The following is a 21,934-nucleotide window of genomic DNA, read 5'->3' as shown; positions in this document are numbered from 1 at the left end:
ATCAGTCCTGCACTGCAGCCCCCCCAGGACCCCATCCCTGGCGGGGGGATTTAGGTGCCCTTCTCCAGCTTTTAGCACCTACAGGTGCCGGCAACCCGGCAAGGGGAGCACGGACGTGCTGGAGGGTTCGTCGTGCCCCATTGTGTCTCCGTGGGGACAGCTCTGGCCTTGTTTGCCCAAAAGCCCATTATATCCCCCCACGTAATGTAGAGCAGAGACATGTGCCGGGCCTCCCACATGGTGACAGGGTCCCCCCAGGGGTCTGAGCCTCCCCCTTCCCGCAGGCCCCATCTAGCTGAAAATGGCCCTGGCCAGGGCCGAGCTGGCGCTTCTCCTGACGGAGCTGCTCCACTTGGTATAAATAAATATTCCTCGGTGTGATGGGGGCTGGGGGGGACCCACCTGCCTCTGCCTCCTGGCCTGACCTGTTTCAGGATGCCCTGCTCCTACCGCTGCCTCCTGCACCTCGGCACTTCGCCGGAGCAACACACGGCAGCACCGATGCTGAGGGCAGCCTGAGTGCCCCAGCAAAGCCCACGGCCCAAATCTCTGCCCCCATGGGCACAAGGGCACAGGTTTCCTGCAGGGCTGGGCAGGCAGGGGAGCGTTCGCTCGCTCCCCACCGACCTGGCTCTCTTTGCAGGAGGAAGGGGAAGGGGGTGGGTGGGTGGTGGTACCCCACAGTCCCCCCCAGCAGCAGCCCTGGGGAGGTGCCCGTGGCACGTTTCCGGGGGAGAAGGGCAAAGCCAGGACAGACACGCGGTCAGTTGCACAACCCTGGCATGGCCAGGCAGGAGGGACAGGGCACGGCGGTGTCAGCCAGCCCCTCGGCAGGGACGGGCAGGGTGGGGATGGAGAGGGGTGACAGCACAGGGGGCGATTTGGCATGGGGTCTGCATAGAGCTTTAGCGGGGCTCCGAGGGGAGGCTGGCAGCGATAAATAAGGAGCAGCACATCCCAGGCTGCAAAGATGGGTGCCAGGACCGTGGGAGACTGACCCCCCCGATGGGATCTTGGGAGGATTGTGGGGGTCTGACACCTCCCTGCCACCCACCACCAGCCCAAAGGTGGCTGAAAGCCTGGAGCTGTCCCTGTCCGTCCCCTTCCCCTGGGGGTACAGGTGTCCCCAGTAAGCAGCTGCCAGCCCCGTGCTCTGCAGTGTGTCGGGGAGCAAGGGTGCAGAGGAGCTGCGCCATGGCCCAGGCATTGCCTGGCTGGGACACAGCCCCCGCACGAGGCCGGCTGCCAAGTAAGAAGCAGAGCCCACATCCTGCTCACCACTGAGATATTTCTGCCGGCCGCAGCTGGCCTAGCTCCCCGGCAGCCGTGGGCAGGTCCCACGTGAGCACAGCCACGGTGCCACGCTCGCTGCGGGCTCCTCCACCTATGGTGCCCAGCTGGAGCTCTGGCAGACAGGGCCATGTTTGCTCTCTTATCTCCATGCAGGGCAAGGCATGAGCACGGGCTGGCACCACTCGGCTGGGGCTGCGAGGTGCCGCAGTGGGGGTAGGCACCCTCTTGCAGGGTGGCTGGGGACCACCGGCTGTCCCTGTCGCCCTCTTGGTGTCACCGCTGGTCCCCAGGGGGACTCGCTCAGCCCAGACCAAGCACTGAACTCAGCTGGACATGGCCGTGGTACTATTGTAAGTTGTATTTTCAGTCCGTGCTGGTGAACCCCCGTCCATCTGTCCCAGGCGCGGGCAGCACAGCCCACAGCACAGCCCTGCTCTGCCCGCAGAGCCCCTCCAGTTCCTGGCCCCGTGCCAGGGATGTGTCCCCGGTGCAGGAAGGGTTCCCACTCCATCTGCCCCTCCACTGCTGCAGTCATGTGTCACCTGGTGCCCAGTGGGATGCAGGCGATGCCCAGCTCGAGGGTCACCTCCCTCGGCTGCCCACTCCAGCTCCTCTGCTGCCTCAACCGCTCTGGGCTCACTGGCAGCGCCAGGGTATCCAGGGCACCTGGGTTCATAGGCTTGCTCCCAGGCTGGCATCACCACCCAGCATCAGCCCCAGGGGCAAAGTGGGAGCCGGGCTCCTCTCCCCATGCATAGCCCAGCCTGGAGGCACAAACCCAGCGCTATTTATCGAGGATGAGGAAGAGCAGCACCATCAGGACGATGGGAAGGAAGATAAGGAGCAGACTGAGCATCTCAGCTGCCAGCAGCAGCACCAGCACCACGAGGTAGCAGCAGCGGCAGCGATGTTCCAGCTGCCCCAGCCTGCGGATGAGGCAGGGTGGGTAGCGGACGCAGGGCAGGCACCCGAACATGCGGCTGGTGTGGAAGCGCACCTGGAAGCGATGCTCGAGGGCACCGATGAGGCCTGGACGCCGGGGCGGCAGGGCGGGGGGCCTGGGGGTAGCCAGGGCGCTGGGGGAGCCAGGCTGGGCGTGCAGCAGGAGCAGCTCCTCTTGCAGTTTGCAGATCTCCCACTCCAGCATGGGCGTCTTCTGGCGGCAGATGGGGCAGCGCACGCGGCCGAACTCGGCGCTGGTGGCTGTGTCCATAATGGCGCGCAGGCAGGCGCGGCACAGCACATGGTTACAGTTGAGCAGGGCCGGTTTGTGCCGCTGGTCGTCGTAAGGCTCCGTGCAGATGGGGCACTCATCCTCGCTGCCCGCCGGCACGTGGCATGGCTCTGCCGCCGCTGCCGCCACCTCGTCACTTGACATATCCTCTTCCTCACCGGAGAGGCTGAGGATGGAGCTGGAGGCACTTTCCAGGCTGGACGACCCCCTCTGCGGCACTGGGCTCCCTCCACAGGGCAAGATGGGGCTGGTGGCAGCGGCAGCGGGAGGGTCCTGCCCCGCAGGCAGGGAGGCACCGTGGGCAGGCAGCTCGTCGTGCCCTGGCAGGAGCGGCTCAGTTGTGTCCTCCGCCGGCGGCGGGTTCCAGCAGCCCCAGGTAGTGGCGGCCGCCTCTCCGCAGAGCCGGGGCGGCTCCCTGGGGCCCCCCGACTCCACAGTCTCGCTCTCTCCCTGCTGCCTGGCACAGCCCTCCCCGCTGGCTGCCTGCACCGGCTGGGGGCCAGGCTCTGCCTCCTCGCCCGCTGCTGGCTCCATGGGGGTGGCTGCTCCACCGCTGCCCTCCTCACCCACCACCCCCCGAGTCCCCTTGGGGCTGGGTGCAGGACGGGGTGCTGCCCCAGGGCAGGAGGTGGCCTTCAGCACGTTTGCCAGAAGGCGTCCGCACAGAGTCCCATCATCCCTCCAGCAGAGTTTGGGACCCCCTCCCAGGCCAATGGGTCAGGAGCCCCCAAAGCGGGGCGCATCCCCATCACCCTCACCGATAGGCCACCCCAAGAGGGGCATCGCCGTGAGCATCCAACAGCCGCTTCTTCCTCTTCCTCCTCCTTCTCCTCTTCCTCCTCCCCAGCAGCAACGTAGAACTGACCCGCCACAGTCCGGAGGAGAGGACAACGAGCAGGGCGCTGCCAGGCACTGCCTGCTGTGCCGGCAAGGGGTGCAGGCGTGGCAGGCACCCGTGCAGGCAGCTGCTGCCTGCCTTGGGCTGGGGCCGAGCCTGGCTCTAACCAGTCTGGTTTGTCAGCTTCTGGAAGTGGCTCAAATGCAGGCAGCCCGGGGCAGGCAGCCATGCCCGCGCCAATCAGCTCCCGCGGGAGCCGGGGAGGAGCTGGGCCCACAGCCGCCTCTTCTCCTCGCCCAGCAAAAATGGAGCCACCTCTGCAGCCAGTGCTCCCCACACCGCTGCCCGTGGGGCATGGCAGCATGGGCCCTGCACTGCTCCAGTACAGCCCCCCAGCTCGGACCCCAGCATAGCACACCAGCACATGCCCTGCACCACCCCAGTACAGTCCCCCCCACCCAGCTCACCCCTGTCCCCCAGGTTGGTCCCTGTGCTGGGCCACCTCGCCTTGCCGTGCCCCCTAAGCAGCTTGCAGGGCTTGGAAAGAAGAATGCAGCCTGGATAGTGCCCCATGCGAGGGGACAGTGTCACCAGCGTGATGACTGCCATGCAGCAGCACTGCACTGGCCCCCCAGCTGTGCCCAGGGCATGGGGACACCCAGCCCAGCCAGGTTCTGTAAGTGCAACAGCTCCTTGCAGCAAGGCACCACTGGCAAAGCAGCAGGGTGGGGAGACCTGAAAAGCACCCCATTTCCACTCGCTGCAGTGCCGTAGCTCAAGCACTGCCCCGGGGCACCACTCACCCATGCAGGACCCCATGATCCGGCGCGTGGGAGGGTGGCTGGGTCACAGGCGTGGTGTGTCACCGCTGTCCCTTCCTGTCCCAGCCTGCTCCCAGGGACTGTCCCCAGCTGATTCATGCTCTGGGCCCTAATTGCTATTTACACAGTGGCACAGAGTTCGCTGAACTGGGGGAGGAAGGTACGGGCACTGGCCCCACTGGGACACTGGCAGGGCCAGCAGGGTGCACAGCCCCAAGGCTGCCACAGAAGAGCTAGAGCCTGCTAGCTTGCCTGGCCCTGGCTGGAAGCGGCTCCCAAGATGGGGTGGAGAACAAGTCCAGCAGAGCAGGCGCTCAGGGAACAGGATAATTCAGTGGGAACAGGCACTCGGAGACCTCTGACTTCAGCATCAAGCAGGCTCAGGAAGATGAACTGGCAGCAGAGACAGAGGGATTGAAGCTTCCTCCTGCACCCACCCCCACTGGCCTCAGCCATCGGAGACAGGGGGAACAGGTCTGTCAAGGCAGCCTTCTGCAGCAAGCACTGCTGCCGCTGACTAATGCCAGGGTGGAGAGACTCCCATGCAACAGCTCACTTCCTCTAGGTCTTACCACAAACAACGGCCGCTGCCAATGCCGTAGCTCTAGCAATGCCCACGGGTGCACAGCCAGCACGGGGACCCCAGGACCTGGAGCATGCAGGACAGCAGCTTGGTCCCACACAGGAGTCAGCCAGCAGCATCCCACTACAGAGACTTCTCGCCTCCACTCCAGTGGGGTGGGGGCATGGCGAGCCAGGCTTTACCCACGCCAAACCCACACCCTCAGGAGACAGGTTCCCCCTGCCTGCTGTGGCCCTGCTGCCATCAGGGAAGGGCTGGTTGGGTAAATCCACTCCCTTCGCCAGGCCCCCACACTGGCAGGGATAATCTCAGCCCAAGGATGATGCCAGAGGCGGATCGTTTTGCTGGCTCCTTTATTCAGGCAGAGTTTGCAGGGAAGGCAGAGGCAGGGAGCCAGCTTACGACCAGGTTTCAGACTGGAAGCGCTGGGACCGTTCCAGGGCTATTAAATGCTCCTCTGCTTCGGAGGGTGACAGGCCACCTTCCAGCTGCAACACCAACTGCAGGGCTTCAGCCACCGCCACTGGCATCTGCTTGGCATTCCTGGAAGAGAGAGCAGGCAGTGCAATGGAGAGAAAGCAGGAAAACTGGGAGCATATCTGCAGCCCCAGTGCTCTGACAAGGCAGCCCATCAGCAGGGCAGCGGTCCCTGTAGCCAAACTCGCCACCCCCAGCACACACCACAGGCTGCCACCGCACTAGGGCAGTGGGAACCTGCCTCACCCTGCAACACAAGCTGCCTGGCACTGAATAAATGAGAGGCTTCAAGAGGCAGCTCGTACCACTCCCTAGAGAGTAGGCCGTTATCCACGCAGGGCTTTTCAGCACTGGCATTTGCAGGCAAAGACATGGCCATGGTACCCAGTCCCCAGCGAAGGAGTATCACAGCTCAGTAGCCTTAACTCTGGCCCTCATATTGCTCCATTTCCCATTACCTTCATCAGAGGGACACAGGAAATATGCACAAGTCATAATTTATCTGCAGGAGGGCAGGAAACTGCCCTTTCATCTTGGGAAACATTCAATGTAAAACATGTCTGATCCTGAGCTGGGTAAGATGACTGCTGCAAAGGAGCAGCTGCTTCCGTCCATCCGCTGCCTCCTTTCAAGTAATCTGAAATTATTGTTTTGATGGCAACATTTGTAACCAAAGCCAGTTCAAACCTCAAAATAAGAGAAATGGTGAGGAAAACATGAGCTCCTGTGTAGAAAATACCCAAATAGGATTCAACACTTGCAAGCACAATTATTTCTTATGGGAAATAAGAAGTTCAGACTTTTTCCTGGAGAGAGTTTCATTTTATGAACTGACTGTGCAACAAAAAAACATCTAATAAAAAATTTCCCAGGCTGCTCCAATTGGCATGAGCATCTGGCAATGTCCTTGCTGTTTCTCAAGAACAAGGCAGAATTCTGACTTGTGTTTGAAGCTGATTAACGTCCCAAAATACACAGAAAGGAGGTCTTCTTTTTTTGGAAGAGTCATATCGTTTCTGAGTCAGGCACTGATATGCAAGTGCAAGATAATGTAGCTGGGCTGGTGATGGAAAACATGTCAAATATCTATTTTTTGCAGAAAGAGAGAGACATTTTTGACCTTTTTGTCCCGGGTAAGATAAGCTGGGCACAATCACAGAGAAGATACAGCCCTGGCTCCCCAGACCCTGCCGCAGTCAGCAAGGTCCCAGGAAGACAGACACACCATGCTACATGGCCCAGGGCCGCTGCTCAGGGACACACACCCCAGGATTCACTTCTCCCATCTTTCTCCTAGTGTGGCTGAAACTGAATACTATTTTTAGGGGAAAAAAAGGCCATTTTCAGGCTAGCCCACCTGCACCTTCCTGTTTGGCACCCTACTGGCAGTTCAGAGTCTGCAGGCCAAGGAGGGGCACTGTGATCTCGGGCATCTTTACGCGTGGTGTGGGCTGTTCAGGAGGGGTGAGAAAGTGCCCACCGTACACAGGACAGTTGCACTTGTACAAGCAGGATGAGGCTCTCAGACCCCACCTGCCTGATTGGGGCTGAGGGCTACCCCATGCCAGGGGCAAAGACCCCAGTGAGATGGGTCTCGGAGCACCCCCGAAGTCCAAAACACCATCCTTATGGCCACTGAAAAATCCTGCAATGGGGAGAGCTGTGCAAGCCTTGCTCTTTCCAAGACACTGATCCTTTTTTGGCAGCCCCCAGGGTGTCTCCATCAGCACCAGAAAGCAGTAAAGAGGACAGAAGAAAAAGAGGACAGAGCCATCCAAGACACCATGCCCAATGGTCACCCAACAGCTGCCCAATGGTCTCAGCATTTGGGCTGTGGACAGTGGCACAACCCCAAGTCCCAAGTGCACCTTTATGGAGGAGACCAAACCTGAACTCTAGATCCATGGGTAGGAATGACCAGTTTGGAGTAAGGGCCCCAGGAAGCCCTACGACGTGGTGAGGCAGGCCAGACCAGGCAGCAGCACTGGTGTAGCAGTGAACGACAGAGCGGTGGGCGGCCTGGCCTCTGCTTCCTGCACAATAAACAAAAATCTCCTTCTCCCAGGAATGCAGCGAGGCCAGTCTCACCCTGCAGAGCACTGGGGAAGTTCCTGCTCTCATGAGGGACAGGCAAGAAAGAGTCTCCTGCAATTGCTGCTTGTGTCGACAGCAAGGGACAGGTTTGCACAGTGCTTTCCAGGTCACGGAATGCACGACAAACACCATCGCCAGCCTCTCATCAGCTCAAGGAGCCCAAAGCATTTCACAATGCTCACCCTGGGCAGCAGGTGAGCAGCCTCCTCCCTGCCGTACCGGCAGTGACTAGGGCAGGCAGGTTAAGCACTTTGCCCAGGAAAAGAGCCACAGAGCTAGGAACGGAGCTACAGATTTTCTGCCTCCAAAGGCCAGACCCCACTTTTTGGCCAACAGTTTAAGATTTCCAACCAGCCCAAGGTAACCACCTGGTGAATGACTGCGCTGTCAAAGGAGGCAGGCTGCGGTGCAACATGGCTTGTCCCTACCCCAGGAAGGTAGTTTTGGGTGCAAAGAGCCAGACAGAATGTGCAGAGGGTCCCAAAAGCTGTTGCTCACGAGCCCCAGCACCAGTGGAGCTGGTGCTTTAAAAGCTTCCTGTCCACCTGAGCGGCCACAGGAACCGCACAAGCCTTTTTGTCCAGTTTCACCAAGTCCCGCTGGAGGAGAGGGGTGTGAAGAGGCCGGGGCTGTCCTGTGTATGGCTTTGCCATGGGTCAGAGGCCAGGCAGCCTGCTGGCAGGTGATGCTGGTAATGGGCACTGGCAGTTGAAGGGATGGGCACACGGGGTCGGCTGGAGCAGCTTTACCAGGGTTCCAGCTCTGCCCCTCCTAACTGGAGTGCAGAGTAGGTGAGAAATGGCCTTCTCGGCCCAAGGCTTATGGAACATGACATACAGAGAGGAGGAATGAGCTGGTCCCTCTGCAGCAGTCACTGCAGCCCCTAGAGACCTGCCAGGGTGCATGGTGTGCTCAGTCTGGAGGCTGAACCAAGGAAAAGTCTCCAGCGAGGTGGAGAAGCAGCGACGTGCACTTCCACTGCCCCAGTCCCTGCACAGCGACCTCTCACTCACCCAGCCAGGTAGATGTGAGCGTTCCTGCTGTTCAGCAGCTCCCACACCAGCCTTTGGTTTTCCTGGATGCGGTGCTGAACATAAACCTTCTCCTCCTGCAGGGAAACACAGTGCTGAGCCTGCCAGCCCTGGCAGCAGCCCCAGCCCCAGCTCCAGCATGCCTGCCCGGTGCCTGGGGACTGTTCTCAAGAGGCTGCTTACAAGAGCTCAGGGCAACACAGCCCACCAGAGCAGGGAGCACTGGAAGAAGGAGTTGGATCCACTGTAGCACAGGGAAGGGGATCCCCACACCTGATGTCAGCGCACTAGGATGGATTGGTGGGAGATGGGTTCAGCAGCAGGAGCTTTGGTGGAGAACACGCCCCAGGTAGCCCCCAAAAATCCTTTGGCTGCCCCCTGCCTCCCTCCAGCTCTGGTGAACAGCCAGGGCTATGAGCTGGGGAGTCCTCGTGAGGGGTCCCCTCCTGCCCTCTCCTCTCCCAGCATGGGCAGAGGAGGCTCTGTGCCCCTCCCCATACCAAGGTTGCTGCAGAGACCCTTCCCCACACCCCTGGATGGTGGTCCCAGCCCTGTCACCTGCTGGAGACATGAAACGGCTTGGAAGGGCAGAAAGCTTGGAGGGATGGCCTCGGTCTCACTCCCTCCCCCTCCGCCATGCTTAGGGACTGGATACAACTGGGTTTTGGCACAATGTAGTCCAACCCAGGAGAGTTCCCAAAGGGTTAATCCACAAGACTTCACACATCCAAGCAACTGCCTACGGCCCTGGCTTCTGCCCAAGAGGAACACCATTGCCAACGTGCCTGAATTCACTGCTGGCCCAGACGGCTCCTCCGTGACAAAGGTGACACTGTGATGGAGGCCAAGCCCTCTGCTGCGTGTCCCACCACACCAGGCTCCACACAGCAGTGAGCTGAGCCACAGGCGCAGCCTCCTCCCCATGTCCTCCTCCCTCCCATCCAGCCCCAAAAGCAACAAGGCTCTTGCTGCGCCTCAGGCTCCCTGCATGCTGCAGTCTGGAGGTGTGCGTGGGAACAACCCCAAGCAGCAACCAGCCCCGGCTGTCACAAGAGCTGGTTGCCGTGTGGTCAGCAGGTCCCACGCAGCTCCACTGGTTGCATTGCGCTGGAGAGTCAGCTCACCCAAAGGCACAGCCCCACTGCTCCGACCCAGCTGCTGGCAACGCAAGAGGTAAGCAAGCCCATCACAAGCACCAACAGAGCCAGCCAGTAGCTCAGCTTCAGCACATTAACATTAATCAGCTAAGTGCTGACAGAGGCTCTGCTGACGAAGCTGGGGCTCCGAGGGGGTCATTTAAGGACCTGCAGCTACCTAGAAACCAGAGCACCCCAGTGACAAACTCAGGTCACGATGTCTCAGCTAAACCCCAGGGCATCCTGCTGAGAATTAGCAACAGCCGCATTAGGCTGGGATCAATCAGTCTGCACCACGGGGCAGACATGGTGTGACAGAAGGTCACTGCAAAGGGGACCTTACAGAGAAGAGGGAAATCCTGCTCAGCTATGGAGCATCCCAGCTCCTGCCAAGCTCTTTGAAAACAAACTTTTGGATGAGTTAACAGCTGTGGCACCTCCTAGAGCCACAGGTACAATGGCCCAATGTGGCACATCTTACCTGGCTGCGCTCTTGCTTGCCTCCCTGCAAGGACTCGGTGGCAGAAGACTCTCATGACAAACTGCTTTGCCCCATGGAGCAGGCAAAGCAAGGAGGCTGGGAGGCACACTCTGATGTGAGTCCCATCTCTCCAGAGTCTTTGAGGGCAGGAGGAGACTCTGGGGCCACTCTCCAGATTTGGGGAACTGCAGGTGCTCCACCTTCACTGTGTAAGCCACCAGAAAAAAAGCAGACCGGTCATCCAACAAACCTCTGCAGTGCTGCTCCTGTTCATCAAACACTTGGAAAGCCTTCACAGAGGCATTCAACTCATGCCTTACAAGCGACTGGATAGAAGATGCTGGCTTCATGTCAATGCATGCACAAAGCCAGGAGGAAAGGACTGGTGCAGCTGAGCTACCTAGAAATACCCATTCTCACTGACCCTTTTTATCAGATCTCTCTGTTTCAAAGGCAGGCTGAGCCTTCAGTGCTATCAAGGGACAGGGCAAAGCAGTGAAACAGAGTCCCAGCTCACCAAGCCCCTCCAGCAATGTAAAAAGCTGTGCAGCCCAGAGAGGGGCTGAGAGCTGCCCATCAAAGACACTGCCTAGGAAATAAAGGAGCCAAATGAGGGGCTGAGTTGCGGGGGTGCTCATACCTCCAGGGAGCTTTCTCCTGTGCAGCTGAGGCTCGGGGAGAGCTGGCATGGAGGCCAAGATCCTCAGCTTCAGCCAGTGATCAGAGGGACGTGGTGGGGAGGGTGGCACTCAACCAAGAAACACCCGGTGACCCCCCCCCTGCCCCTGAGAGGCTCAGGAGCCTTTTATCACTGACATGGTCCGGCCAAACAAAGCTGGCTAACCCCTTATCTGTTCGGGTGCTCACCGGCCCTGTACCAGCAACCTTTCCAGCTTACCTCAGCCAGACACATCCCAGCTGGGCAGTGGCACTGCAATGCTAGTGGGGATCCCAGCCAGGACCAGGGAGGTGTGGGGAAGAGAAGTGACCACTGTGTCACCCCACCAGGCCCTTTGCAGGCCATGCCAACAGGACAGGGGCCAGAAACACTGGCAGAGTCCCATCAGTGCTGCCTAAGATGCTTCTGTATCCACCCTCCCCCTCTGGGAACTAACCTGGTCCCTGGAGAAGGCAGTGAAGAGCGTCAGGAAGCCCTTTGTCACCAGCTCTTCCCACTCCGCCTGGCAGTAGAAGTCCTTGGATTTCTGGCGGCAGCCAAAGAACAAGCAGTTCCCTGCAGAGAGCAGACCACAAGGGCTGTGCTGGGTGGACCGAATGCCCTGCGAGTGCTGGGGACTGTTGGTGCCCATGGGACCTGTGGCAGAGCCCCAAGACTCTCACGTCTCTACTGTGCTGGCTGACAGCCCTGGCCTGGAAGAGCCAGGAGCCACGTGAGCGTGAAGCCAAGTGACCTGTGGCAACGAGAGGCCTCTGTGTGCTGGAAAAGCAGGAGGTGGGGGGCAGGTAGGTCAAGAAGAGCCCCCCAGGGCTGCCAGTTCCCCTCCACCAGCCTCAGCTTCCTGCCGAAACCCACAGCTGAGCCAGGGGAATGAGGATGGGCCAAGGGCAGAGGCACGACTCCTTGTGCAGCCGAAGACAAGTCCAACAACCCATTCTCCACTTACAGAGAGCCAAGAAAGAGCCTCTGCAGAGCCCTGCCCTGACCCAAGGAGCAGCCTTGCAGCACATCCTGTGAATAACCACACAGGCTGCATACACCAGGCTCTGATCCTTACCTGCCCCAGAGCCCAGCTTGCTCCCACTCAAACACAGCAAAGCCTGGGCCTGTCCAAACCCTCCAGAGCCCCCAGTTCCTCTTTCCTGTATGCTGAACACAGACCTGTCTGCAGCAAGGGACATCCAGAGTCCCTCCCAGGACCATTCCTCACCTCTACGTCCTTGTGCCACCCGCTCCTGTATCGCTGCTCGGAAAGGTGCCACCCCTGTGCCAGGGCCAATCATGATCACAGGGGTGTCAGGGTCAGCTGGGAACTTCATTCCTCCTTTCTTCACCCAGAGAGGTACCCGGAAATCACCTGCAAAAAAACCCAGACCAACTACCATCACCCCACCACCACAGCATCTGTGACACCCTGCAGAGGGTGAGCTGGGCATCCAGCTCTTCCAGGATGCTCCGAAGATGAGGACAGCACCTGGCTTAGCACCACCCCAGCACCATGGCACCCCTGGTGCCATGGGCACACTATGTGTGTATGAAAAACGCTTCAGCTGTCTCAGCAAGCACTTGAGCAATCCTCAGAGCAAGGCAACAGCCCCACAGCACATGGGCTGTGGGACAGCCTCCTCCTCACACAGCTGATACCAGGGAAGACAGCAATGGAGGCAAGCAGAGATCTCAACCTGGCTGTTGTGTAAGGAAGGGCCAAACTTGCCTCCTCTGGGAGTCAGAATAGGGGTGAAGATCCCCATCTAGGTACTCTGAGAAGACCCAGTCTTGCCCTGAAGTCATACAGAGCAATTCTCTACCATCCTGCAGCAGGGAGAATCTGTGAGCTTGTCACTTTTGCTTGGGGACCCAGCTGGATGGGTTTTGTGGTTAGGGCAGATAAGCAGCACACAGGCTTCACAGGACAGGATGGATGTGCTCAAAGGAAGGACCATCCTTCCCAGAGCTGGTGCTACGGGTCTGGAGGTATCCAGCAGTCAGAGCACTACCAGCTCCATGATGCCAGGAGCAGCCCACTGTGAGACAGTGGGGCATGCTGGTGCTGGGAGCAGGAGGGTTGAGCAGCTGGGAGACAACCAGGAGCTCAGGGTGCTGAGGGCAAGCTGGAGGAGCACTCCATGCTCTGAAGAGGATGGGAGCAGTGAGGAAGGACTTGTACTGTGAGTGCAGCCCGTCTGGCCAAGCCAGTGTGCTCCAGCTCCCCATGGTGGTGCTGCTCCACCCAGGGTCCAGGCAGTCCAGCATGTGGCCAGCACACACACAGCTCCACCACAGTCCCATGGGATCAGTGCTGTGGCAAGCACACAGGGTCCTCACAGAATCCAAGCAATTACCTTGCTCTGGGTTGAGAGAAGCCAACCAGGTAGAACAGAGACCACGGCGGGGTTTACTGAGCTGTGTCTTGTACCGCACTACTGCCATGAGGATCTGGATCCGATCAGGGTGAGCCTGTGTCCAGACAGGTGCCATGAGAAACAAGAAGACACCCAGCACAGCTCTGCAGGAAGAGCCCAGTGCCTTCTCCAGGGACAAAGCCTGTGCCAGCTCCTGCCAGGGCATCTGCAACACTCATCCTAGCCTGAAACCACCACTCAGACACAGAAGGGAGCACACCCTTGTCCAAAATCTTTCCACTGGGGAAGAGGGTTTTCCCAGAGAAGCACTGCTGCAGGAATGCTCTGCACAGCTGGCAATGGCGACAGAGACTCTCCAACCCAAGAGGTCCCCACTGAGGGCAAATGCCACTTGTGCTTGGGCTGACATCTGCAAAGCCACCTGCGCCAGGTCCCACTGCCACCTCCTGGCAGCAGCAGGAAGCAGCACTCCCCCTCCCATGGCCACACCACCCAGGGAAGCTCCCAGCCTCTGTGGCCGCTCCCGGTGACAAGGACACCAGACCTCTGCAGTGCACTGGGCCAGCCCCAGCACCTACAGGGCTGCAGGAGGGTAAGCACCCTAACCCAGAGGCTGGCACAGCCCTGGGGTTTCCATCCAGCATGTCGGGCTGACGCAGGCTCACAGTGGAGTGGGTGTTCAGGTGGGATATGGGTGCTCAGAGGGTCTGGAAATACAGCCTGAATGGCCGCAGCATGCATAGTGTCAACAGTCAGCCCTGGCCCTGCCAGACCCTCAGCTCAGAGTGTGACACTAGGCTGAAAAGGGCTGAGCTCTTACCAGCATGGAGGAGGCGATGGAGAAGGCGCGGGGTCTGATGCGAGGGATGAGGTCCAGCAGGTATTCAGGTGGAATGGCACAGGTAGTGTGGGGGAAATCCCAGAGGGCCTGCGAAGACAAGGCGAGGCGAGACCTGGTACACGCCAGAAGGCAGCCTACCTGCTTCTCAGGGCATCAGAGGCTGTTACACACTGCTGTGCCACACTGCCCTCAACCAAAGGCACCGCACCGGGTACCTCTGAGCACCAACCGCCCTGCCCTACTGCCTTCCCCTCACCCCCGGGCTGCAGCACAGAGCCCACCACAGAGCCCAGAAGGATTTGGAGCAGGTCTTAACCACCAGTGGAAATCCAAGGACACTTCAGAAAGTGGGTGAAGTAGATTAAATTCCTCAGCCAAGAAATTATGGCTGATCATCTGCCTGGATGCTTTGTGACATGGGACAGCCCTCATGGAGTGGGTTTGCCATGCTCCCCCAGCCCTACCTCGAGAGTGGTCCTGCGGGGCCGGTTGCAGTAGCTGTACAGCTCTTCCTGGCCCTGCGCAGAGCTGAACTCCTGTAGCTTCTCCCGCTCCAGCTCATTCGTAGAGAAGTAAGACAAGAGCTCGAAAAAGGAGCGCCGTGGCACACAGGAGATGTCCAGGTAGTGGGTGACCAGGTGCCGGATAGTGCAGGGCTGTGGCAAGAGGGCAGGGAGGGATGCATCTGCAAGGCAAGGCAGAGGGGAGAGCTCAGAGCCAGCACTGGGGCCACATACCTGAGCACTGCCTGCCTGCTGCCCCCCACAGCTCTGGCACTCCCCAGGCGCCCAAACAAGGGCAGCCCTGCTGTCTGCAGGCACCCACACGTTGCATGAATGTGCTTGTAGAGCTGACTTTAGCTACTGTCACCACTGCTCCTCCCATGGGCCCCCACTCCCTCCTGCTCTCCACAGCTTGTTTTTCAAGCCCACACGTTTGCAACAGAGAAAGTCAGCGGTGTTGAGCCGTCCCTTACTTTATGCAAGTGCTTTAGGGCAATGCCTTACCCATATAGGTCCCACCTTGTCTGCACACAATGCAGTGGAAATAACCAGTGGTGTCATATGTGTCAGGCCTGTCCTTGTCTCCTACTTCTCTCCCAAGGGGGTGAGGAGTAGCCTGAATTTCTCGGGTTTGCCAGCCAGGCAAAAATCCCAGCACTGACGGACACACAAAAGATAGAGGGGCAAGGGACATTCAGGGGACAGGAGAGAAAGCTCTCCCGGTACCATGCAGACTGCAAAGCCACCAAGGGTTCCGAAGGGCCTCCAAGGGGTTTCTCTAGTTGTTGGTGCTGGTTTGTGGCTGCAGAAGCACCTGCAGTAAGGTCTCTGGTGAGCAGGCAGAGTGAGGAGACCTGCATGCCCCAGGCAAGGAAGCATAGGCTTCCCGACTTGGGCCTTGGGCTGGGGAGGCTGCGGGACCCTCCACGCTCTGTGCCGGGGGCTGCAAAGACACAAGGCACGGCTGCAGCTTGGACACTGCTGGATTCCTCCCATGAGTCACACTGGCCCTAATGCGGGATCCACATGCGCATTGCACTGGGAAGGAAGGAGAGCCCCCACATTGCGAGACAGGCAGATGTCATGTATCCATCAGCCACTCCCAACTCCCTATTAACCAGGTGTACAGCAAAAGAAAAGCAGAGCTCCAGGCTGGGCCAGAGCTCAGGGGGCTGCCCTGTCCCAGCAGGGAGGGACAGGAGTAGCGGGCAGGACCTACCAGGCTCCGTGGGCTTCAACACAAAGCGTCTGTCTGGATCCAGGCGCAGGAGCTGGCAGAACTGCTGCACATCTTCAGGGCAGTTCTGGGGCTGGATCATCACCACGTCCCCGGCACTGAACCTGTGGATGCAGTGGGACCTGCTGAGCACAGGTACAGGGCAGGCCCACAGGCACAGCACCACCAGCCTGACCAGCACCCACACCAGGGGAGAAGCCACAACTCAGTGAAATTTCCAGTGTCACTAACGCTGTGCTCTGTAACCTGACAAGGCAAAGAGAGCTGGTCCACAGACAGGACCCATGCTGCTATATGCCCCTGACTTTGTCACGGAGGACGACAGTGCAGCAGAGACCACATCCACAAGGCTGCAGCCTCAGATATTACTGAAGAAGGGGAGTGGAAGAGGAAGACAGGCTACAGGACACCCAATCCCACACAGCAAAGCTTGGTGGAGTTAGGAAAATACTCACATGATCCCCGAGCCTGTGACATCGAACTCGATGAGCCGGACATCCTGGAAATGGGATTCTGCCGTGACCCGCTGATTGGACACCACCCGGGCAGCGAAGGGATGCAGCTCAGAGGGAACAGCTCTAGGTGCTATTGGCTGGAGCAGGCCACCATTGGGGTACGGGGAGTCCTCAGCCAGGTAGTGCAGGGTGTATTTTGGGGGTGGGCTGTGGGGAGGAGAGCAATGCAGTGCAGTTACCTCCATGCCACAGTTCCTCTGCTGCTGTAGTGCTAGAGGCTGGAGGCTGGAGGCAGGGAGAGGCTTGAAGTCTCCCACTGTATCCGCCACCCATCATCGCTGTCCCCTGGAGCTGGCTTGTGGTAAGAGAATGCAATGCAGACTGCCAGGAGAAGGAGATTCCAAAGGCCGCAGAGCAGGCAGAGGGAGGATGGCTGGGCACACATGCTTAGCAGGTCTGCCAAGGGCAGAGGCACATCAGGACAGCAAGATGGGCAGAACCCTGCCACGACAGCTGACACACACACCCAGGGGACAAGGGGACACCCCATCCAAAGAGAGATAGGTCACCTGTGGCCAAAGTCCAAGGGATACTTGGGACACCACAAGCTGTGTGGGGAGGCTTCCTGGTCAAAGCAGCGCACATCTCTACCCCAGAGAACAGCCAAGGAAGCGTGGTATGCAAGGAAGCATGACACCAGCCAGCTCCAGCAGTCCCAGTCTACCCTCTGCACTTACCGTACATCTGGACTGATGATCTCAAGGCCAGGTGGAAGAGGATACAAGGCAAGGATCTTGTCCCATAAGGCCAGGAGCCATGGATCTACCACTGCATCTGGCCTGCAAGCAGGAAATTCAGGCTGCAGCAGTGCAGCAGCATTGCTTCAGGCTCAAGGGCTGCTACCCCTGCACCCAGACAATGCTGGGCTGCCCCTGAGCAACCACCTCTGCTCCTCTTGCTGCACAGTTGCTCCATGCCATTCCCTTCCAGCTTCAGGTCTAGAAACATGTCTCAGCCACTCTAAGCACTCACTCGCTGTCTGGGACCCAACCACTGATGTCTGAACAGAATCACCAACCCCCCGAGCACAACTGGTGGCAGTCACCGACTCCCCAAGCCACACACAGCCTCTGCCTTGTGTGAGGAGAATAGCAGCACAGCTCAGGCTGCTGTAATGCCTGCAGGTACGCAGGTGTGTGACACAGCCATCCCCCGGTCTGAACAGGACTGGGGCAGAACCAGGAGACATTGGCACATGCTGGGGGTTGTGGGACACCCTGGAGAAGCAAGTGACCCAGGTCCTGGCACAGGAGAGTTATGAGCAGAGAGCACGTTCACAGAGAGCAGCAGGAGGCTGCTGACCATGCTGGGGTGCAGGAGCAGACCCCAGGTGGGAGCAGTGCACTGCTGTCCCCAAGGCTGGAGTAAAGCATACACAGCCCTGCCGGCAGCCCAAGGACAAAACTGTAGTGCACCCCAGGGCTCCCCCCCTGCTACCCCTCCACTGGGTTCTTACCCTAAGTCATGCTGGTCGTCTCCCAACGCCACTGGCAGCAGAGGGTTGCCCCCAAGCTGTAGCACCCGTTTGTGCAGCTTCTTCGCAACAAAATTAAACCTGAGCAGAGAATAGTCGCAGCTGCAGAGGGCAGGGCTCCTCCAGCAGGACAGCGGGCGCTGGCTACATGAGCCAGCACACGCTGCCAGGGCTATGCCAGAGCAGCACAGAGGCAGGTCCAGCCACAGCCAGCACGCACGACCTGGCCCCGTGCCCTGCCCAGCCTATGCCTCCATCCTGGGGCAGCTTGGAGGAGCAGCTGGCTCCCACTTGCTGGGCCACACAGCTCCCAGAAGGGACTTGGGGAGGTCCAGCTTCCCTTCAGGGCAGCTTGTGCCCCAGGCAGAGAAACATTTCCTTCCCTCTAGCCCCTCACTGCCCCACGGAGCTCAGGCACACTCCCATCCCTCCCATCACAGCTTTTTCGGGCACATGGGAACAATCTTTTGGGAGAGAACTGGGACCAATGGGGCTGGCTGCCACTTAAAACTCTGTTTCACGTCTCCTGTTCGCTTGGTCCACTGAAATTGCTGTGGCACAGGCTTTCCTGAAATTCAGAGAACTCAATGGCTGTAATAACTGACTGAAAAATTATGTCTGACAAACTGCAGCAAAGTGTCTGCTTGAAGAGGCTGGGAGGAAAGAAATGGGCAGAAGCCCAGTTCCTGGAAGTCATGAGGGACATGGGCTGGTGGGCAAGTATTTTTAAGGCTGGTGGGAATTACATTTCGTCCGAGCTGCTGCTCTAGAGTCAGGCTCTGTCTTCCCTTACCGCCTTCATTCTCCAGTCACTCTGGTCTTGCCTGCAGCCAGAGCTGCGAGGAGCAGTTGTCACAGGAAGGCAAGGAGCTGCAGAGCTGCTTACTTGGGATAGGAGGAGTCGCCAAGGCCCAGCACAGCATAGTCCAGCTGGCAGAGGGAACCGGGCGGTAGGTTCTTCCGGAACAGAAACCGCCAGAACATCTACAAAATACAGAGCCAGGGAGTCATGCTGCTTCCAAGAAAGCCTTCCCTGCCTGCCTGTCCCTAGCACCCCGCTCGTCCACCCACCGGGTCCCTCCTGCTCTCTGCTGAGTCCCAACAAAGTGGGGAGCACGGCCTTCTGCAGAGGTGACCCCTGAAAGTAGCCACCACTGCTACCTGCCACAAGGACAATGCTCTCTCAGCTATTAAGCTGCTGAAACCTCACCAACTCCCTGCCCATGTCCCATCAGTAACATGAGATGTGACTGGTGCTGCTCCAAAGCCCCCCCCCCTCCAAAACTAACTGTTGCTCAAGCTGCAAAGTAGAACTATGGACTGAAAAGAAATCCAGTCACTGGAGCAGGAATATGAGAAGAACATGGACAGGAGAGTGTCCTACCTTCATGTTGTCAGGTGGGTCACCCTGGCCAGTGGTTGCACAGACAAATATCACCAACAGCTCATTGATGAGGTTGGCCTGCGGGCACAAACATGGAAAAGCACATTCAGGTCAGCAACCTACAAACGCTGTCCCAACACAGCTGTTAACATCCCATCCCATTCATGAACAGACCACACTCGGAATAAAACCCACAGCCCCACGTGGCACGACCTTCTCTGCAGGCACTGCAGCACCTGCTGCCCACACGCTGCCTGTAGCATCAGCTCCTTGGTGCGCCTCATCTTGCGGGGTACAGCTGAGCACCTGTCATCTAACACAGACTCTATCCTAAGAGTCACTGCTCAGTTTTCACACCTTTTCAGCTGAGTTAAGCACAAGCTGCCCTCAGGAAGGGCACAGAGCCAGGGTCTGGTGAAATACAGCAAGTCACAGCAAGGGTGGAAGATGACTGAGCCCGAGAAATGGGGTTGGTGGAGATGGAGCAAGACCAGAAGTGCCTGGAGCACCCCTCTGCATCATCACTCACCACGTCATAGCTGTCCAGTGCCTCCACTCTGCACTGAAAGTGGCGTCGCTTGGCTTCTCTGCCAATTCTCTCAGCTGTGTCTTGAGCTGTCCCAGTTTGGCTGCCGAAAAGAACAAGGAGTTTCCGTTCCACCATCTGCAAGAGACAAAACAAGAGGAATCACCAGGAGGTGAGGGGAGGCACAGCCGGACCTGCTCTGGGCTGGGCGTCACAATGACACCCACCCAGGCTTTAAAGGAGTGCTGGTGGCTGTGGGTTCAGGTGACATTCGCAGGGTTGATACTGCAAACAGCAGGCACAGGGAGGGCTGATTAATTTGGAGACAGCAGCAGGATTCAAGGCTCCCGGGCTCTCTTTCCACCCTTGGGCAGTGCTGAAGGAGTGACACCCCCTTTGCTGCAGTGTCCCCATCCACAGGAGCAGCAGTGACACTACTGGGCTCCTTGTCCCCACTGCTAGGACAAAGGGAGGAGGCTGACTTGGGAGTCCAAAATCCAGGGACAGCGATCCACATTTGGGCTCATTTGAACTGTCCTCATCACCGCAGGCTCAGCACACCCCTGGGATCGGCTGTTCCCCATTTCTAGTTTGAACATTTCTGTCTGCCCTGCAAATCCCCACCCGAGGGGGCTGGACGAGACCTCGGGAGCTCAGTGACAGAGAAAAGCATGATGAGACACACTCTGCCCTCAACTGTGCTCTCTGAAGTGGCAAAGACCCTGGGTATTACCAGCAATCACAGCCCATAGGGAATCCAACCCAGACGGATGCCCGAGCTGCAAACCACCGGTGTCCCCATGGGCAGCACGTGCTGCTTCCAGAATAACTAAAAAGAAAAATTCCTAAGGAGGGTACATTACTGGCCTCGTTACAGATGAACTCCTCCAGAGAGGGGCTGCAGCGTCACAGGATTTCCCCCTTGCCCTGAGGAAAGAAAAAAAAAAGGGGCTTGGTTGTTTTTGTTTTTTTTTTTTCCCCAGTGGGAGCACTCTGGGACACGCATCAGGACCGTCGGTCCCTGTGCAAGGCCTCGCTTCCCTCACCGCCCCCGGGGAAGGGGAGGCAGCACCCCCCCCCCGCAAACCCCCCCCTTGGGGTCTCTCTGGGTGCACCCGCCCTTTGGCTAGAGGGGGACGGGGGACGCAGCCGGGGGCTCGGGGCCGGGGCTTAGCACCCGGCTCCGTCCCCCAGCCCCCCCCACCACCCACCGTGCCCTCGCCGTACACCATCCCCGCCCCGCTGCTTCCGCTTACATCACCAGCTAGCACCGCCTCTCAACGTCATCAGCCTGCGCCGCCGAGGGGCCCTGCCGGCGGGACGCGGCTGAGGCGCCCGGGCTGGGGGTACAGTGTGCGCCCCCCCCCCGCCTCTCCGTGTCCCACCCCGCCGCCCTCCGGCAGCGCCCATGTCCCCACGGTGGTGGGGACGATGCTGTTCTCCCTGCGGGAGCTGGTGCAGTGGTTGGGCTTCGCCACCTTCGAGATCTTCCTGCACGGCCTGGCCCTGCTGGCTTTCTCCGTGCTCCTCGTCCTGAAGGTGGACGGCGAGGCCTCGGCCCTCTCTTGGTGGGTCGTTTTCGTCCCCTTCTTCGCCGCCGACGGCCTCAGCACCTACTTCACCACCATCGTTTCGGTGCGGCTCTTCCAGGACGGTGAGAAGCGCCTGGCCGTGCTGCGGCTCTTCTGGATCCTCACCATCCTCAGCCTCAAGTTCGTCTTCGAGATGTTGCTGTGCCAGAAGCTGGTGGAGCACACCCGGGAGCTCTGGTACGGGCTCATCATGTCGCCTGTCTTCATCCTCCTCCAGCTGCTCATGATCCGAGCCTGCCGGGTGAACTGACGGCGAGGGAGCGAGCTCCGGATCACTGCCCTCGCCCTGGCTGGGATGTGCCTGGCTCACCGGGGAGCCCTGGACTCCTAGCAACTGTTATCGAGCTTTTCCCCACCTTTATTTCTGTAGAGAGTGGTAGGTGGCAGGTTACACAGGTCCGGTTCTACAAGAGGAAGGGTCTGTAAGCACGCTGCTATGTTGTATAGCATCTTATTTCTTCAAAAGATCCTTTTGTGCCGCTTCCTTATTTCAGTTCACTCCGCTCTTAGTGTTAAAGTATCGTGCCCTGCAAGCACTGTTTGATATGCCAGTTATTTTATTTTAAAATAAAAATGCATGGAAGGATTAGTTTTATTTACAATATTCTTTTTCCCTAGAAAGCATTTGTGCTTAACACTGCTGCCTGGAGAATGGGAATTACCTAGCGGTTGTCTGGTTGCTGTAGATACCCTCATACACCCCAGACCGCTGCCAGCCAGAAGTACCACAGCTGCTGCCTCGCCTGCCCTGCTCCATCTGAGGCCACGCTTGTAAGGATGCGCTGTCCTGTCACTTCCCAGAGCATTTCATGCCTTCAGTGCACCAGCAGCG

At 58.8% G+C, this 21,934-nt stretch overlaps 3 protein-coding genes across 6 annotated transcripts; 1 reads left to right on the top strand and 2 right to left on the bottom strand.

The window, feature by feature from the left end:
• Positions 1-1,611: 1,611 nt before the first annotated feature.
• LOC142044017 (ring finger protein-like) lies at positions 1,612-3,061 on the bottom strand. The gene has a single exon (XM_075055964.1). It carries the CDS (start codon positions 3,059-3,061, stop codon positions 2,078-2,080), a length of 984 nt encoding a protein of 327 aa, XP_074912065.1. The 3' UTR covers positions 1,612-2,077.
• A 2,044-nt stretch (positions 3,062-5,105) lies between these two features.
• Positions 5,106-20,769, bottom strand: NDOR1 (NADPH dependent diflavin oxidoreductase 1). Of its 4 annotated transcripts, XR_012654051.1 has the most exons (17): positions 20,722-20,769; positions 20,378-20,437; positions 19,514-19,648; positions 18,985-19,062; positions 18,487-18,584; positions 17,583-17,681; positions 16,804-16,905; positions 16,067-16,273; positions 15,594-15,715; positions 14,336-14,556; positions 13,851-13,958; positions 13,010-13,124; positions 11,878-12,024; positions 11,104-11,222; positions 9,989-10,193; positions 8,354-8,448; positions 5,171-5,312 (listed from the first exon to the last, which is right to left on the bottom strand). XR_012654051.1 is itself a non-coding variant. In XM_075054656.1 (16 exons), the coding sequence occupies exons 3-16, from the start codon at positions 19,646-19,648 to the stop codon at positions 5,168-5,170; spliced, it is 1,791 nt and encodes a 596-aa protein (XP_074910757.1). In that variant the 5' UTR covers positions 20,378-20,437; positions 20,722-20,769; the 3' UTR covers positions 5,106-5,167. The 4 variants fall into 4 exon arrangements, 3 of the variants coding, with proteins under 3 accessions (XP_074910757.1, XP_074910760.1, XP_074910759.1); XM_075054656.1 differs by lacking the exon at positions 9,989-10,193 and having other exon boundaries at positions 5,106-5,312; XM_075054658.1 differs by lacking the exons at positions 8,354-8,448; positions 9,989-10,193 and having other exon boundaries at positions 5,114-5,312.
• A 43-nt stretch (positions 20,770-20,812) lies between these two features.
• TMEM203 (transmembrane protein 203) lies at positions 20,813-21,688 on the top strand. Its single transcript, XM_075054660.1, has one exon. The coding sequence runs from the start codon at positions 20,942-20,944 to the stop codon at positions 21,350-21,352; it is 411 nt and encodes a 136-aa protein (XP_074910761.1). The 5' UTR covers positions 20,813-20,941; the 3' UTR covers positions 21,353-21,688.
• The last annotated feature ends 246 nt before the right edge of the window (positions 21,689-21,934 follow it).

This window comes from Buteo buteo, chromosome 23, assembly GCF_964188355.1.
Source record: "Buteo buteo chromosome 23, bButBut1.hap1.1, whole genome shotgun sequence".
Lineage (NCBI taxonomy): Eukaryota > Metazoa > Chordata > Aves > Accipitriformes > Accipitridae > Buteo > Buteo buteo.
Note: the sequence above shows the minus strand (reverse complement) of the source record. Positions and strands in the feature narration are given on the sequence as shown.